Genomic DNA, 17,315 nt, shown 5'->3' on the forward strand with positions numbered 1-17,315 from the left:
CGCCAACACCTCATGTCCGCAGCCCAACGACACAACGCGGTAGGGCAGACACACGCCGCCGCCACACTTGATTTGTTGCTTTTATACATGTGCTATGCGATACCGCCGCCAATGTTGCTTTCGACTGCTTCTGATTCCTGTCGGTGTTGCTATTCTGGCCGAGAATTTTCCATCGAGACCAACAGATATCCCCTTCGACCCATCCGCAACATCAAACGGCCGACAACCTCCGCCGCTGCCTAATCACACCGCTCTTGTCGACCTTTCCAACAACCACGGCCTTCTCTAGATCAACGATCCGCAACCTTCAGACCTTGCAGCTTTGCTCATGATATCACTTGTTAGAATTAATCTAAAGCGCACCGTCGATGTACCTAGGACCAAGCAATCACACGAACACGACACTGAGATTTGTGAACGAGGCCTGACTACGGCCGTTTCTCCCCTTGACACCGCTACAATACCGCACTCCAGCCGTCGGCATACACCATCGGCGCCCCTAGTGTGCATGTGTTATTAAGTTGGCATGAGTTACATCGTGTGTCTACCCGTGCATTATGTGAGAGGTTTAGGATACAAGAGTCATATAAGAACACTACATCATATCCTGTCTACACATTATACGACTCCAAATCTAACTGTAACCTGTCTTCTACAATAATACTCAACACAACTCTAACAAAATTTGTCTTTTTTAAACTCCAAATGTACATTGAGTTTTGAGCTAATTTTTTTTCGAGTTGTAGATATACCCCACATGGATGATGTTAAATAAATTCAGATTTTTCTGAAATGTCTAAATTTGAGTTTTTAGGGTTGATATCATAAAGTCTTTCCCCGATTAAAGCCGGCCACATACATGTCCTCTTCCCACTCGTCCCCTCTCGCCCTTCCCAGTATACTACAATTGTTAGGCTTTGGGCAGAGCCACACTGCAGCAACCACTACACGGACAAGCAAGATGGAGCCTGTGTTCCGATAGAAAGCAAGAGAGCAAAGATTGATTGACCCTGCCGGCTGCGGAGGGCCTCGTTCAGATCCCCTCTACTGGCACCTTGGGAGGGACGAACCGCAACGCCGTTGTCTTTGGATCGAGGTCAGATCCCCTCACTGCTCATTAGCTTCAGTAATCCCTTTGTGATATCTCTCCATTCCCCTTGTAGTCTCTTGATGTAACATTTCCGTTCCTTTTCTTGTGGTATTCAGATCGTAACCTCATGCCCGGTGCCCATCAACAACAGAAGATTTGGTCAGGACCCCTCACTAACTACTCAGTAGCTTTAGGAATCCCTTTGTGGTATCTCTCAATTCCCTTGTAATATCTTGTTGTTACATTCTGCTTTTTTTTTTCTCCCTTTTGGTATTCAGATCGTGACACCATCCCCGGTGACCATCAGCAAGAGAAGATTGAGTAAGCCATGGATCTGGCCATGGGGGCCATGGGCTCCCTCCTCAACAAATTGAGCGAGGTTATCAAGGAGGAGTACAAGCTACAGAAGGGCGTCAAGAAAAAGGTCAAGTCCTTCTCTGCCGAGCTGGATATTATGCGCGCTGCCCTTGGCAAGGTGGCAGAGGTGCCGCGAGATCAGCTCGACGATCAGATCAAGCTTTGGGCTGACGATGTCAGGGAGCTGTCTTACGACATGGAGGATGTTGTTGACTCTCTCCTGGTGCGTGTTGAGGGCAGTGACCCCAATGCTGATCAGTTCAACTTCAAGAAGCTCATGGTCAAGATGGTAAACGTGTTTAAAAAGGGCAAGGCTCGCCGTGAGATTTCCACAGCAGTCGAAGAGATCCATGAGCGGTTGCAAGATGTGACCAGACGACATGAAAGGTATAATCTTGATAATTTACCTGCAGCGAAAAGGACCACCACTGACCCTTTCTGGGAGGTTTTCTATGGGGATAAGAAGAATATCATCGGCCTACAGAAAGCAAGGGACGATATTATCAAGAAGATCAGTGACGGTTATCCAGTGTCCAACGCGCATCTCAAGATACTCTCAGTTGTGGGATTTGGAGGACTGGGCAAGACCACACTTGCCAGAGAAGTATATGATTCCCTTCCAACAAAATTTGATTACAAAGCTTTTGTGTCTGTGTCTCGGAATCCCGACATGAAGAAAGTATTAAGCAATCTTCTCTTCAAACTTGACAAGGAAAAACACGCTAGTATGAATGCAGCAAACTTGGATGTAGAGCAGCTCATCATCCTAGCCCGTGAACTGCTTAGCAAGAAAAGGTACGCCGCACCGATCCAACCAACCATGTCATTTATATTGCTGCAGATGCCATCCACGCTAATGGCACGTATACATCTCCAGTATATAATACATTAAGACTTCTTGTGGCCTAGTTGTACATCTAAGAAGCACCCATAGCGTCAATCCTGCCGGAAACGACGATTATAATTTTGGTCAAAAGAAAAGGATAACTAGCTAGTGGGTGATGCATATATGTATCTTTCTATTTAATACTAAATTTCTGTAGATGTTTTACCTCATTATTAGATAAGGAAAAACGACAACACCTTGGAAATCATCTCACCTTATTTTCCATGCTTCTCTGATTGTGCATTCACATGTTCCCATGCCTACTTCTATTTTTTTAATATACCTAACGTGGCCTCTTGCCACCTGTAGCCGCAAAGTAGGGCACATTGTCATTCTCGACTTGATCCTTGATTGATCTAAATAACTGACATGTTCTCTTTTTTGAAGTGCACACCATATAGTCTCCTTACTTCAGAATTATAATAATTATATATTTTACCTTTCCTTTCCCTAAACCATACAACATATGGTCGCTTGTCTCATTTCCTTTTCTTCGACAAAAGTTATATCTTATATAGATAGAAAATATATTTTTATCAGAAATACCTTTTGGATCCCGGGCTCCATGGAACCTGGAATTTTGAGAAATTCAGAAATCATTTTTTGAAGTTTCAAACAAACACGCACATGCCTACGGATGTATACTACGTTTCTGTAAATTCTCAAGATGAAACATGTTTTGGTCTGAGCTACACACAAAAAAGCAAAATCACTTATTTCAGCACATGTACTTGTTTATTTCATTTGATAAGGAAAAAGACTTCATCTCTTAAAATCATCTCACCTTATTTTTCATGCATTTCCAATTGTATATGTGTTCCCACGCCTACTTCTATTTTTCTCACTGTACCTACCTTGACCTCTTGCCACCAGTGGGGCTCTGTGTCATGCCCAATTTCATCCTTTTTTCTCTCTAGAATACACTTAAGCATGTGTATCATATATGCATAGGAGAAGTGGGCAAAGAAGACCCATCCACAGTCCACGGCTTACATAGATGGCATTTAGACAGAGGAGACCCAACTACTCCTGGTATGCCCACCTAAACTACCTCTGCAAGGGTGACATATCACCCTTAAACAGCCCAGCTGATTGCCACACACACCCGTCATCATAAACTCTTCTCAGCAACGGCGGCGCCAGGAAAAAAATTTCTATGGGGTCAAAGCTTTACAATACTCACGAAGACCTCCTTTCCGTTCCTCTTGCTACAGTGTTTGGCACATAGGCCGGCTGCTTTGCCGGCAGTGGGACGGGCGCTGGGCCAGCGAGGCAGACTCGTCAGGCAGTGCGAGCTCTGGCTCCTCTCCTCCAAGCTCGTTGTAGCCTCCATGTCCACGGCTCCGGCAACGCAATCGACAGCCGCCTACTCGGCTCCTCGAAGTACCGTCTCCTGGGAACTCGCAAACCGTTTCAGAGAGTGTTACAACATCTCCAGCCGTTCGGCCCCCCAGGGCACCGAAAAAGAGCGGCCTGGGGGCGAACCGGCGCTAGATCGGTCTCTGGGGTTCGTTTTTCCCCAGCCACGCCCCCAGGTGCCGCCCCCCAAGGTGCCCCATATTCGAACTCCATCGTTCCCGCTCAAAAAAACAACAAATCGGCGATCATCGCAATAGTTTGGCGATTCGGTGCCACAGTTCGGCGATTAAATAAAAGGACACGCAGTAGTTCGGCGTACAGAAAAGGAAGGTCGCGGAAGGAGTACATCAAACGTCGAGCTCAACCTCCGGCGGCGGCGGCGGCGCGCGTACGCGGGCTGGAAGGAGTCGGCGCGGCTTCCGGGCTGGTCGGCGCGGCTTCTGTGCTGCTTGGCGCGGCGTAGGCTTCGTCGGTGGGGCTGGGCGTCGCGGGGGCATCGTCATCAGCCGCCGGGCTGGGCGGCGGCGTCGGCGTCGCCGGTATCTGATTCAGGATGAGGCCGCGCTCCGCCAAGAACCACGCCTTGAGCTTCTCGTCGCCGCTCTGGAGCATGTCAGCGCCGCCCATCAAGAAGGCGAGGTCGTTGTTCCTCTTCTTCGCGTCTTGAGCTTTGAGTTTCGCGGCGGCGTTGGTCCGGAGCAAGTCGAGTTTGACGGCGCTGTTCGTCATCAAAACAGCCCACCTCGCCTCAGTTTTCTCTTCTCGCTGGGCGGCCCTGGTCTTGGCGTCGGCGAGGCAGTGTTCGATGGACTTTTGCATGCGCGCGGCAGCCGACCCGGCGTATTTCGCCTTCTTGGCACCTTTGTTGCCGTCCAGGCGCCCGTCGGCCGCGCCCGCGGTCAGCGCGTCCGCTTTGTACGTCTCTTTGGCTTTGGCAAGGTTGCGTCGGACGGCCGCCCATTTCTCGCACTTGTCGATCCGCTTGAAGACGTGGAGGTACTTGAACTCTGCGTCGCTGTTGTCATCGCGGAACATGGCGAGCATGCGTAGCAGCTGCGCCGAAGGAAGAACATCAGTCGGCGTGCTCGGCGCGCGCACGGCGCGCACGCGGCGAAAGAGCACGCGCACGGCGGAAGGCCACAGTAAGGACGGCGTGCGATACCTGATCCTCGACGCTGGTGCCGCTCTCCGCGCGAGCCGCGACCTCCTCGACGATCCCATGCCATTTGCTGCACGCCGTTTGGATGAGCCCCCAATGGTTCGCCATCGCCTTCGACCCACGCTTCATGTGCACGCTTTTGAAGTACGGGTCGACGAGCTTCCGCTCGTCGAACTCGGCCTTGATGCGGTCCCAATACGTCTCGATGCTCTGGTTGGTGCCAGTGACCGGGTCGAGGCAGACGACCTTCCACGCTTCGGCGAGGCACTCCTCTTCCTTGGACGCCCACTTGATGCGTGGCTCGCCGAGCTTGGCCTTCTTCTTCTTCTTCTTCTTGCCTTTCCTTGTCGGCGCCGGTTCCTCCTCCTCCTCTTCCTCCTCCGTCTCTTCCTCGCCGTAGTCGAGCTCGTCGTCCATGTCGCCAAGGTCAATCGAGCCGTCCTGCGTATTGAACCCAAGGGAAGCGGCGGTGGCAGCCGAGCCGGCTGTGATGATGTCCTCCATGTCGGCCTCCGTCGCATCGGCTTCGCCGAGATGCGTCGAGGATGCGGCTTGCGAGTAGAGGACGCGGCGGAGAGGCAGCGTCGGTGAGGCTGCGTAGTCCGGCGGCGAGTACGTGTACGGCGGGTACGGCACGCCGGTGAACGCGGGCGAGGGCGTGCGCTGGACAGGGCGCCCATGGGGGAAGGTGATGTTGGGGTTGAAGCCACCATGGGCGTCCCCATCGGCATAGCCCGGCGACGACGTGCTCCATGGGTGCGGCGCCGACGAGAACTCGGTCGGAGAGCCGACGCTTTGCTGGCTCCAGGCCGCGTAGGAGTGCCCACCGGGTGGATTCATCATCGCCGCGCGCGCCGCCTCCGCTTGTTCCGCCACCGCCGCAGCCGCAGCGTGCGCCTTCTTTTTTTCACTGGCCATCTCGGCCTTGTTGCTCCTATCGACGGTGACGGCCTCCCGGCGCTCCACATCCGTCTTCCACTCGGCGTTGCTCATGCCGGGGGGCCTGGATAGCGGCGCCCTCGGCTTCCTTTGCTTCGGCTGGGCGGCGGCGGCTGTGGGATCCGTCGCGGCGCTCGGCATCACGTACTTCTTTGGCGGCACGGTGGGCGGACGGGTAGGGAGGAGGCGAGGTTTTGGCGGGAGGAATGGAGAAGAGAGAGGGAGGGGGGAGCGGGAGAAAACGGCGGGAAAAGGGCGGGAAAAGGGCTTCGGTCGCCGACAGAGCGGCCCCACGCCGCTTTTCGCTTGTGCCGGCGCACCCAGACAACACCCGCCTGCTTGGGTTCGGGGCGGAATCGCCGGCTCTGTATTTCGTCCAAACCGGCGCTAAACGAGAACCTGGGGGCGCGACTGGGCCGATTTTCGGCCACCGGCGCTAAAAATTTGCGGGGGGGGGGGGGGGGGGGCTGTTGGGGGCGCGGCTGGAGATGCTCTTAGAGTTGTGTCGAATATTGTGTACAAAGTAGGTTACAGTTGGACTCTGAGTAGTACTGTGTTTAGATAGGATATGGGGTCGTGTCCTAACAGGACACTTGTATACTAGGCCTCTCATATATAGTAGGGCTAGACACACGATGTAACATATGCCAACATAATAGCACCGGAACGCAAGGGAAGCCGGCGGCATGTGCCGGTGTCCAGGGCGACCGGATGCGGTATTGTAGCGGTGTCATGGGGAGGAGCGCCCATAGTTAGGCCCCGGAGATGTAGCCATATCGATGAACCTCGTTAACAAATCTTGATGTCGTGCCTCGTGTGATTGCTTGGTCCTCGGATGATCGATGGTATACCTCGAATTTATTCTAACAAATGATATCATGAGCAAGGTTTGAGATCGAGACGGATCGTGTGTTGATTCAGTGGACGGCTTGATTTTCTAGATCGGTATCGTCTACACGGAAATTGGCGTAAAGCAACAAGTGTTGCACGGTTGAGATCGATTGGAAGAAGTCAGGCGAAGAGCATTGCGGTTGAAATCGGATCAGAGCGGCTCGATCCGTTTGAGCGGCGGCGACGTAATGCATGACAGCACGGCAGAGCGCTTGACACAGCGCTTGGAGAGTCCTGGAAGGAGCACGTGGCTGGCCTAGCCCTGTGCGAGGCCCAGATGGCGTGTTATGGCCGGGCAGGCCGAAGGTGGTGTGTGGTACGCAGGTTTTGTGCTCGTGGAATCGCACCTCGGGTTGTCTAGCAAGGCAGCATCGTAGGATTTGTTTTGGACAAAAAGAAAAGGGACCTAGTCCCGGGAGGAGATTCTCCTCGTTCCGAGCCGGAGACCTGCAACATCAAGGCAGCCTACAGACGCAGATCCAAGGAAAATCCATCGTAAGTTGTATGGCATTGGCAGAAAAGGCAATAGCTAACGTATTGGATTTGAGCCAAGTGAGCCATCGCGTGAAGACCAACTCTTGGTTCGTTGTGCTAGTAGTACATAGAGGATCTGTTCGTATACTTGGGGCATCGCGTGGAAAGCTCCGATAAATTTTCACAGGGTCAGCCGTACAAAGAATCATGGCACCAACGGGAACCAGGTTTGAGGTGAAGAAGTTTGACAAAACTGAAAACCTTGGGTTATGGCAGACAAGGGTGAAAATTTGTTGGCACAACAGGGATGTTTGAAGGCGTTGCGGGATGTCAAGCCAGACGGACGAGGAGGACTGTGAGGAGTTGCAGAAGGTTGCAGTCGGGGAAATTCGGCTGGGTCGGACTGGATAGTCTGACGGATCGACGGTGGTGGAATCGGTGACAATGACAAATGGGCGTGATGCTGATGGTGACCGACTTCTGGACGTGGAAACACGTGGTGCACATGCCTGAGGCTTGTGCGACTTCGACAAGACTATGGCGCGGGATTGATTCAAGGTGGTGTATACACGGAGCTTGAAGTCGATGAGGCGCAGGGGTGGATTGATCATCTACCATGGAGTCATGTTGAAGGTGGAGCTGGATTGAGGGGCTACGGCGTAAGTCGACGGGGCCGAAGCCTATTCAGCAGGCGGGAAAAAGCGAGTGACATGCAGTTCGGACTGGAGCCCAGTGGTCTGATAGAAGCGTGAAACTCGTCATCGGTCGGTGATGATCGGTGGTACTCTGCAGTGGGGGTTGAGTGATGTAGGTTCATGACCCTTGAGAGACTCGACCGGGGCAGCGGAGGCTCGACGCGGTAATAGCGGCGAGGCGTGCGGTATGCATGGGACATGGAGACGGGCCAGGGATCTGGCGGTCATACATGTGGTGAGACAACTGCGAATTTGACTCGGGATGACTACAAGCAACGGTGAAATTCCTTCAAGTTTCAGACAGGCGGGCAAGAAAGGAGCCGTGATGTTGAGTTCAGGTAACTCTTATGTGTGACACCCAATATTAGAGTTGTTCACTTTCATACAGGTCAGTGATCAGTGTGTGATGACATTGGGCGGATACTCTGAAAGTTGGGAGCACAAACTAGAGTAACAAGGAAATTAATTTTGCTCGAGTGTTGACTGTGGTCAAGAAAAGGAGGGACTACAAGTTGCAGGTGGAGTCATATGGAATCTTTGGAGTAGCAGTGGTACTCATGGAATAAGCTCAAACCCAATGTATATGGAAGTTTGACGCATTGACGAATTCAAGATGATGGAGAATATTCGCCAAGGTGGAGTTTGTTAGAGTTGTGTCGAATATTGTGTACAAGGTAGGTTACAGTTGGACTCTGAGTAGTACTGTGTTTAGATAGGATATGGAGTCGTGTCCTAATAGGGCACTTGTATCCTAGGCCTCTCATATATAGTGGTGTCATCGGGAGGAGCGCCCATAGTCAGGCCCCAGGGATGTAGCCATATCGGTGAACCTCGTTAAAAAATCTCGGTGTCGTGCCTAGTGTGATTGCTTGGTCCTCGGATGATCGATGGTATGCCTCGGATTTATTCTAACAGAGAGAGAGAGAGACGCCTGCTTCGCTCAGGGGCGGCTCGGGCGGAACCCTAGCCGCCACCGCCGTGACCCCTCCCTCGCCGCCACCGGAGGACGCCGGCGGGCTAAGCCCGAGCGGCAGACGGCGGCGGCGGGGTGTTTCTCCGCGTGCTTTCAGTGGGGGAGGCTCGGACCTCCGCGGCTGCGCGATGCGGATTATCCGGCAACTCGGCGGCCACCCTGGTGCGGTCAGGCGGATCCCTCGGCGGCGCTCTCCTAAGAGGTGGAGGCTGCGGTGCTCCCTCATGCGGCGGCAGTGAGGAGCTCGAGGGCTTTGTCCCTCCAGTTCTCTTCTTTGGAGCGGTGGGGTGGCAGCCCACGTTCCCTGCCTGGTGGATTGCGCCCCTGGTGCGCTGGTGGTGCGCGGTTGCTAGCTCCACCGCTGAGGGCGCGGCTGCTGGTGGTTGTTTGATCTGGCCGTGCTAGGTCAGATCTGGCTCGCGGCGTTGACTGGCGACGAGGATTGGTGGTGGCTCCTGTGTGTTGATGGCGCTGTCTAGGCGCAGGAGGTGTATGGGCCAGCGGATGTGCGGGTCGGCGTGGCCGGCTGCGTGGGGTTGGGTGGTTCTTGAGTTGCTCTGAGCGAAGGCTTGCCTGGCTCGCGTTGGCGGGTGGTGGCGGCCCCTGCGGGCGTCGTTCCCCTATTTGAAGGCGTCACCATGGAGTTTCTCCACCAGCTTCATCCTCAGATCTGGTTCTTCAGGTGCAAGCCTAGACCCGTCTGGGTTGGGCAACGGCGTCGTCTTTACGGCGTTTCCTCCTTTGACGCCTTTCAGGCGTTGCTTTGAAGACCGGTGAACCTATTCTGCGCTTCCCTTGGGCTGGACGTGCACGTCATCACGGTTGGCAGGTGCCCAATCGGTGATGCGCGTGGTTGGCGTTGCGACTTGTGCGGCGACGACGATGGAGGCGTGCAGAGCTGGGTCGCGGCTTGCCCTTCTGATGTCGACGGTCTGATTCGCCATTGGGTGCGCCTATGTTTGTTTCTCACTGTGACAGAGAAGTCGGAGCTGCGTGTGGCAGGGCCCCTGCGGCAACGATGACTCCATGAGGGTGGTTTCAGCGAACGGTGCTCTTCAAAGGTTGCGCTGGACTAGGTCGGTGCGAGGCTTGCAACTTTCTCCCACGAAGCGCATCAAAAAAATCGGAGCTGCCGGTCCCTGATGTCTCGGCTGATTGTTTGGCTATGGCCGACGAGGTCTTTGGGTGTCGTTCGTTTGGAGGGGTCTTGACAGGTCGTCAGTGGCGAAGTTGGAGTCTCCTGCCCGGGGAGAGGTGATGACGATGACATTGCAGGCAGCCTTGATGGTGTTCTCTCCTCGACGGTGTGCGTGATCTTGTGGGTGCCAGGTCGGCCGGTGTTCCCTTTTTGCGGGCATGTGTGACGGTTTTCGTTCGGATTTTCGTTAATTAACCGGGCAATTCTCTTCTTCTTAATTAATAAAAATGACAAATCTTTTGTCTCGTTTCAAAAAAAAGTACCGTCTCCTAATCTTCTTAGCTTGAGGGAGATTAAATATTTGGGGAATAAAAAAGGGGACTGAGCGGGAAGAGAGATTGAAGATTCGATGGTTTGGGCCGTGTTTGGTTGCCGTTGTGAACAGTTCCTGCATCGCATAACTTCTCAACCCAGCCTGGTTGAGCAAAAACATGCCCTAATACGCCATCTGCAAGTTGTTTGGTTGCCTGCATCTAGTGTCCCTGCATTAGGTAATACGCAAGTGCACTTTGTTTGGTTGCCTGCATTGACCCAAGCGGCACATGGACACGGCGTTTGGTTGCATACAGTGTACATGTTGTGCTTACCTTGTACCCTAATTGGTGAGCTTACCCGCAATGATCACACCTAGCACACCAACGCCACAACACAACAATTGCGATGAACTGGGCGAAGATGATGAAGTTCTTCAGCTTCAGCCCAAACTGACGATCCACCTTGATACCTCCAACCTTGCCACTCTCAACACTGCTGCCTCCATGCTTTCGCACCCAGTCAGAGTAAGCTTGTTCTGCTTCCTGCCTAGTCTTGAACCCTCTATGGCTGCTATTGCTATACGATGCCACTTGTGCACTGGCTTTTTCTCATGAACTGTAAACCCCTGGAGCCTTACCGATGAACACGGCATACCACTTGCCCTAGCAATGCACAAGAGCACGAGTTGAAGCAACAAATCAATGGAGCACACAAGTAGCAAGCAAAGTAGCACACAAACAACAATGTAGCGGAAGAGAAGAAGTAAAGCATGCATGATCATACGGCATAGCAAGTTCTACCTAGCACTACCATCGTGTTATCCTACCACCACATCCAAAAGAGGGTGTCGTCTTACCACCGCAAGTTCACCATCATCGTGAGGGGTTAGTATATACCACCTCATCAAAATATACAGACCATCAAATAGTTTTCCAGCCCTAGCTACACAAAATGTACGTCGTCATCGTCATCGTCGTCGCCACCGCCATCGTCGTCGGTGATCAGGCACGCTCACAGGTAGCACTACTCTAGTGGTAGTGCTTGCCCAGCCAGGTCCTGAGCCACAACACCCTGTGAGCGTCTGCCATGGCAACGAACACAACACCCTGGGCCTTGTCAGTCCTAACTCCACTAGAGATGAGCTCACACATCTTGTTCAGCATGAACGTGGACATGAACGGCTGCCACTTCATGTTGTTCGACCTACCATCCTTCTTTGCCTTTGTTGTTGCTACCTTGAGTGCAGCGGCAGCAGCGGCAGGAGTTGGCTCAACAGGCACTACTAGCACATAGAGGGAATCGGACGTGAACACCTCTGAATCAGGTGCCATCTCGGACATAGGCTGCGAGTCCTCGACAAACGATGGAGCAAACTGGTTGTCGGACAGGACAAGTGCCTGACTAAGATCTTGCGTCCGCGTGGTCATGTCCTACAATCGTAGCACGCATTGACAATAAGCATAACACACAACATACCGGACAATTCATGAAAGCAGGAGCATACATGTACATGGTTCATCACTATCATAGCAAGCACATGGTTCATCACTATCATAGCAAGCACATGCTTCATCACTATCATACTAATCAAAGATCTAAGCATGAATCAACACAAGCACAAGGTTCAACTTCAAACTCTAGTACTAATCTAGCCTACCACATGCTTGAACATCTAGCCCTACCACAAATTGCAACCGCAGCATAGCAATCAACCATATGAGCTCACAGATCAGACCACTAATCAACCATGCATCTAGATCAAACCCTAGCTGCAGCTCAGATCTAGCTAGAAGGAACAGAGAGAAAGGGGGATTGAACTCACAAAGGCCATGGCTGCAGCTCGAGGACGAGGGGGACGGTCGTAGAAGATCAACGCCGGCCGGTGAAGGAACGCCGACGTCGTGGACCGCCGGCCGATGAAGATGCGCCACTCAACTACTCGTCGGTGCCGATGCGCGTCGGCGGGAAAGCTCGAACGGAGGGAGAATGCTGGCGGGAGTTGGGGCGGTGAGGGAGGGGGCTAAATAGGGGTGGACTCGGCGGGAGGTGAGCCGAAATCCTCCCGCCGATTTTTCGGCGACGCGGGCGAGCTCGCACCATCTCCCTGGGCGCACGAGGAGAGAAGCGCGTCGCCCTCCCCTACCTTGTCCGAGCCAGGCTCGCGAGCTACTGCCGATTCGGGCGTTTCCCCTGGGCCTGGCCTGGACGTGCTTTAAGTTCCGTGCGATGTGGGCCGCACAGTAAACGTAGACAACCAAACGGGCCAAGTTCTTCTCGCGCGGGCCAGGCTGGGCTATATGCGGGCAACCAAACACGCCCTTGGAGAGAGAGGGAGAGCACGTGAGCTGGAATGGTTTTCCTGCTAGATGGCCCAAAATATTCACCGTATGTGTGAATGAGAGTGGGGTCAGCTGCAGTGACCTATGGGTTCAGAGGAGTACTCATAGCTGGGTTTCAATCAGCAGCCAAAAACCTGTGGGGTTAACTGACCCCACATCTCTAACGTGGCCTAACTCAATAAGAAAAAAATGACGGTTGTTTAGAGCTGTCAAGATCGCTGTCGGAAAAGAAAAAAATGTCGGTTTCTTTCTTTTGTTTTTTCTTTTGGATTTGGTTGTGTTGTGGCCCCAGCGAGCTGCATATATCAGATGGTTGTTTTATAATATAAAGCGGGGAACCCTTTATCATCAAACACTGAACCATCAAAATTTCAAACATTAAAATCCAAAAATCAAACAAACCCACTGCTCAAGCGATAACAATATAGTACCTCATATGGATTACTGAGGTGGTTGACATGCTTTCATATTTTTGATAAAAAAATTTGTTTTTTTTGCTAACATGTACCTCTTGTGTTTCCATATGCATAGGTACTTTATAATTATCGATGATTTATGGGATAAAGAAGCATGGCAAACAATCAGACTTGTACTCGTGGACAATGGGTGTGGAAGTATAATAATCACTACCACCCGCCATGATGATGTCTCTAAAATATGCTGCTCTTATAATGATGATATGATTCATAAGATGGAACCTCTCTCTGACAATCACTCCCAAATACTTTTCTATAGAAGAATATTTGGAAGTGAGGTTTGTCCTCCTAGATTCCACCAAGTATCCAAAAAGATCTTAAAGAAATGTGCTGGGGTACCATTAGCCATCATCAGTTTGGCTAGTTATTTGGCTAATAATGAGAGGACCAACCAAATTGATCAATGGTCTGTTTTGCAAAAATCTATTGGCCGTGGACTTAAAAAAGGTGATGATCATGTGAAGAAAATGAAGAGGATATTATCATTGAGCTTTTATGACCTCCCTTCTTATTTGAAGACTTGCTTTTTATATCTAAGTATCTTTCCAGAAGATCATCAAATTAGCAGAGATCGGTTGATAAGAAGATGGATTAGTGAAGGATTTATCCAAGCAGAAGATGAAACTGCTAGCCTGCTTGAGCTTGGAGATAGCTACTTCAACCAGCTAGTAAACAGAAACATGATCATTCCGATAAACATGCATGTTGATGGTAGGGTTGAAGCTTGTTGTGTACATGACATAATGCTGGATCTCATATGTGAATTATCAAGCGAAGTAAACTTTGTTACTGTATTGGATGTTATCAATGGAGACACAGATTTGAAAGAGAACTTCCGCAGATTGTCCATCCAGAAGAGCATGACAGATCTCACCACCACTCAGATGGGTACCACAAGCATGTCACAAGTAAGGTCTTTCACGGCTTTTAGTCCTGTTGTTAGTAAGATCCCCCCTCTCTCTATATTTCAAGTTTTACGTGTATTGGATCTAGAAGGTTGTGATCTTCGAAAAAGTCCTGGCATTTGCCTTAGGCATGTCGATAAATTGTTACATTTGAGATATCTGGGGTTAAGGGGCACAAAGGTTGGCAAGCTCCCTATGGAAATAGGAAAGCTACAGTTTTTGCAGACACTAGACTTGCAATTGACCAATTCAAAAGAATTATCGTCCAGTGTCGTTCAGCTGAGGCAGTTGGTGTGCCTAATCCTTGATTCAGGTATGTCACTACCAAAAGGGTTATGCAACCTGACATGCCTTGAACAGCTAATGGGGCACAATATGGGCTTTCATTCTGAAGAAACCGCAAAAGAGCTGGGCCATATGACCAGGCTAAGAGAGCTCTCCTTTAGATTGGATGTTGGGGGAAATGATGAAGTTAGTAAAGCTTTGATTGGGTCCATAGCCAAGCTACACAAACTCGAGCGCCTGGAAATCTCCGTTAATGGTAATTGGCGTGACATAGTGCACGGTTTGGTGCCGCCTCCAAACCTACGCAGGCTTAGTTCATACAACCAATTGCGGCTCATTCCTGCATGGATTTGTTCTTCATCGCTGCCTCTACTCTCCTACCTTGATCTAACTGCCATTGAAGTGCGCTCCGGAGATATCCAGAACCTTGGGATGCTGCCGGCTCTCCGTTATCTCGCCCTTGACACAGGCAATATCAAAGTAGTGGTGGAGAAGCTAGAAGTTAGCGCCGGTGCCTTCCCGGAGGCGAGAGTATGCCTTTTCCACAGAATTATACTGGTGAACCCTACGTTCCAAAAAGGAGCTATGCCAATGATTCAACGCCTTCGCTTCGGTCTCCGAGTGAATGACATCCTCAGTCCTGAGTTTGATTTGAGCATAAGGAACCTTCCTTCGCTCAAGCAACTCAGAATTGACCTTTCCAATAAGGAAGTCAGCCCTGAAGATTATTCTCAAGCCATAGACGCGTTGAGGTGTGTGGCAGAGAGCCATCCCCAAAGCCCCATCCTTCGTGCCGATGAATACTGACATGATAGAGAGGTACTCTCATTTCTGCATTTTCTCAGTCCCCTGTTTCTTTTGTCGTGTCTAACAACTATTTCTTTTGATTTCAGGCCGAGTTGAGCCGAGCGATAAACAAAACCCTATGTCCAGGTACCAATTCCGTCCAGTTGTTTTTCCTACATCACGCATATGTTTGTAACTAGTAGTATTATCGTTTCAGCATCTTCTTTAGCTCTCCACTGTCTGTTTACTTCACCACACCATCAAGAAGACGCAATATGAACTGCATGTGATTCTTTGTCTCTGCCTTTGGTTTCAGCTAGCAGGAGGTGGTTCCGTCGGCATTGACTCTCTATCCCACAAACCTCTATCTTCCGTCAGCATGTTCAACTTATGTTCCTTCTATGTCAACGAAATGAAGTCCTGTGTGCTTTTGCCTGTACATATTTATTTGGTCAAACTGGTTTGTTCAGTGTGTAATAAGGCTACGTTTGGTGGTGGTGCGCCAGGTTTTTTGTCCCTTAGGTTATGTTCCCAGCGAATGTAACTAGAGGGTTTTCCTGGCGTGCATCCAACTCAGCGGACCTATTTCCATTTTCAACTATTGTGTTGAATACTGTCTACACTCTTGTAAGTTAAAATTCTGTGATCCACTATTCTGCTCTTGTTTTCCTCTGTTCAGGAACCATTACGTTTCTAAGGTCCTCTGTTTTACTGCCTGAAAGCTAGCTAGCTCATGATGAACTATCTATTTTCACTTTCCTTCCAAATAAGTAGCTCATGATGTACTACTTCACTTCTTTCTCATGTACAGTACTACCGGCTTGTTTGCCCGGCGTGCCTGCTGTCCTCATGGCTGCTTTAAGACTCTTTACACCTTTCTCAAAAGAGAAATGTCTAACAGCTCCCAGGTGCCCTTACACCCTCATGAACAGTAAATTCATAAAAAAAATGAAAAAAATCAATAAAGTGCAGCCCTACGCAGTTTGTTTATTTGGATGTATCACCTTTCGTTTCTAGTGCAACAAATGACTACTTATTTTTTTCTTCATTCCCAGTGAGCTGATCTGTTCTTATCTTAGTTCAGAATTAGTGTCCCACTGGAGATCAGGGCAGCAATGTATTTTTGGTGTTGGTATCATGTAGTGAAACAGCTTGAGTTCAGATTATGATCTGAAGCAGGCACTTTTGACAGAAGACGAATAATACAAGTTCTCACTAATAGTATGCACCAACAGTTTCACTTGTGAATTTCTTGTGGTGTAGTCAACAAAAAAAGGAACTTCATAATCTGAAAGTTTGAACAGGTCTAATTAGGAATGGCCTCGGTCGGCCTTCAGTTGCGGAATTTCTCGGTGAATTTCTGCTGCTTGCTGCCTTCTGGTTATGGCCCCGCTCTGCTACTGCTAACTAGAGCGCCGATGAGCCACCGCCCACCTCCACTGGAGTGAAAATCCCATCGGAGGGGTCGCCGCCATAGCTCCCACCCTAGCTCCCCTGCCGCCTCCAGTCGACAGCGCACGCAATCTTTTTTTTCTTTTGAGCCAACGATGGGCGACCGATGGATTCGCGTCCGGCCTTCACGAGCGGGTGGACTAATTCGCTGGCCTGGTGTGGGCTAGCCCACTGACCACGCATCCGGACGTCACACTGCCGTCACCCATGCTTTTTCCTACCCCTCAAAAAACACTCATGCTTTTTCGTTTTTCTCCAAATTTTTGTTTTCGTTTCGTGTTTTTCTACTATTGTTTATGTTTCAAAATATTTCAAATATGAATATGTTACAAGAAACACTTTACATTTTATTTTAAAAATGTTATCATGCATTCGAAAAATGTTAATCATGTGTTCAGAAAATGTTAGTGACATGTAGAAATGTCACTTGTTTAAAACATGTGTGTGCCATTTTATAGAATGTTTATACAATGTCAAAAAGGTGTTTCTGTAATTCAAAAAAATTCATACATTCAAGAAATATATGTTACATTTAAGAAAATGTTCGTGACCTTCGAAAATGTTTTTCAGAAATTTTCAAATAAGCTGTATAAAATGTAAAAACATTTTTTTGCTAAATATAAAAATAAATAGAACCATTAAAAATATATGTGATATTTTAAGAAAAAATCGAACGATTCAAAAAAGATTGCGACATTTTAGAAAATGTGTATACAATGTTCAAAAATTGTTCTGTAGGTTAAAAGATGTTTATTCCATTAGGAAAATATATGTGCCATTTTAAAGAAATATTCAT

At 49.9% G+C, this 17,315-nt stretch overlaps 1 protein-coding gene across 2 annotated transcripts; it reads left to right on the forward strand.

Moving 5' to 3' along the window:
• Positions 1-879: 879 nt before the first annotated feature.
• LOC123055401 (disease resistance protein RGA5) lies at positions 880-16,078 on the forward strand. Of its 2 annotated transcripts, none has more exons than XR_006426637.1 (6): positions 880-1,096; positions 1,207-1,249; positions 1,369-2,242; positions 13,147-15,100; positions 15,175-15,214; positions 15,384-16,078. XR_006426637.1 is itself a non-coding variant. In XM_044479415.1 (6 exons), exons 3-6 carry the CDS (start codon positions 1,419-1,421, stop codon positions 15,410-15,412), a joined length of 1,746 nt encoding a protein of 581 aa, XP_044335350.1. In that variant the 5' UTR covers positions 880-1,096; positions 1,207-1,249; positions 1,369-1,418; the 3' UTR covers positions 15,413-16,078. The 2 variants fall into 2 exon arrangements, 1 of the variants encoding a protein (XP_044335350.1); XM_044479415.1 differs by having other exon boundaries at positions 13,147-13,999.
• The last annotated feature ends 1,237 nt before the right edge of the window (positions 16,079-17,315 follow it).

The sequence above is a fragment of the Triticum aestivum genome, chromosome 2D (genome assembly GCF_018294505.1).
Source record: "Triticum aestivum cultivar Chinese Spring chromosome 2D, IWGSC CS RefSeq v2.1, whole genome shotgun sequence".
NCBI classification, from domain to species: Eukaryota; Viridiplantae; Streptophyta; class Magnoliopsida; order Poales; family Poaceae; genus Triticum; species Triticum aestivum.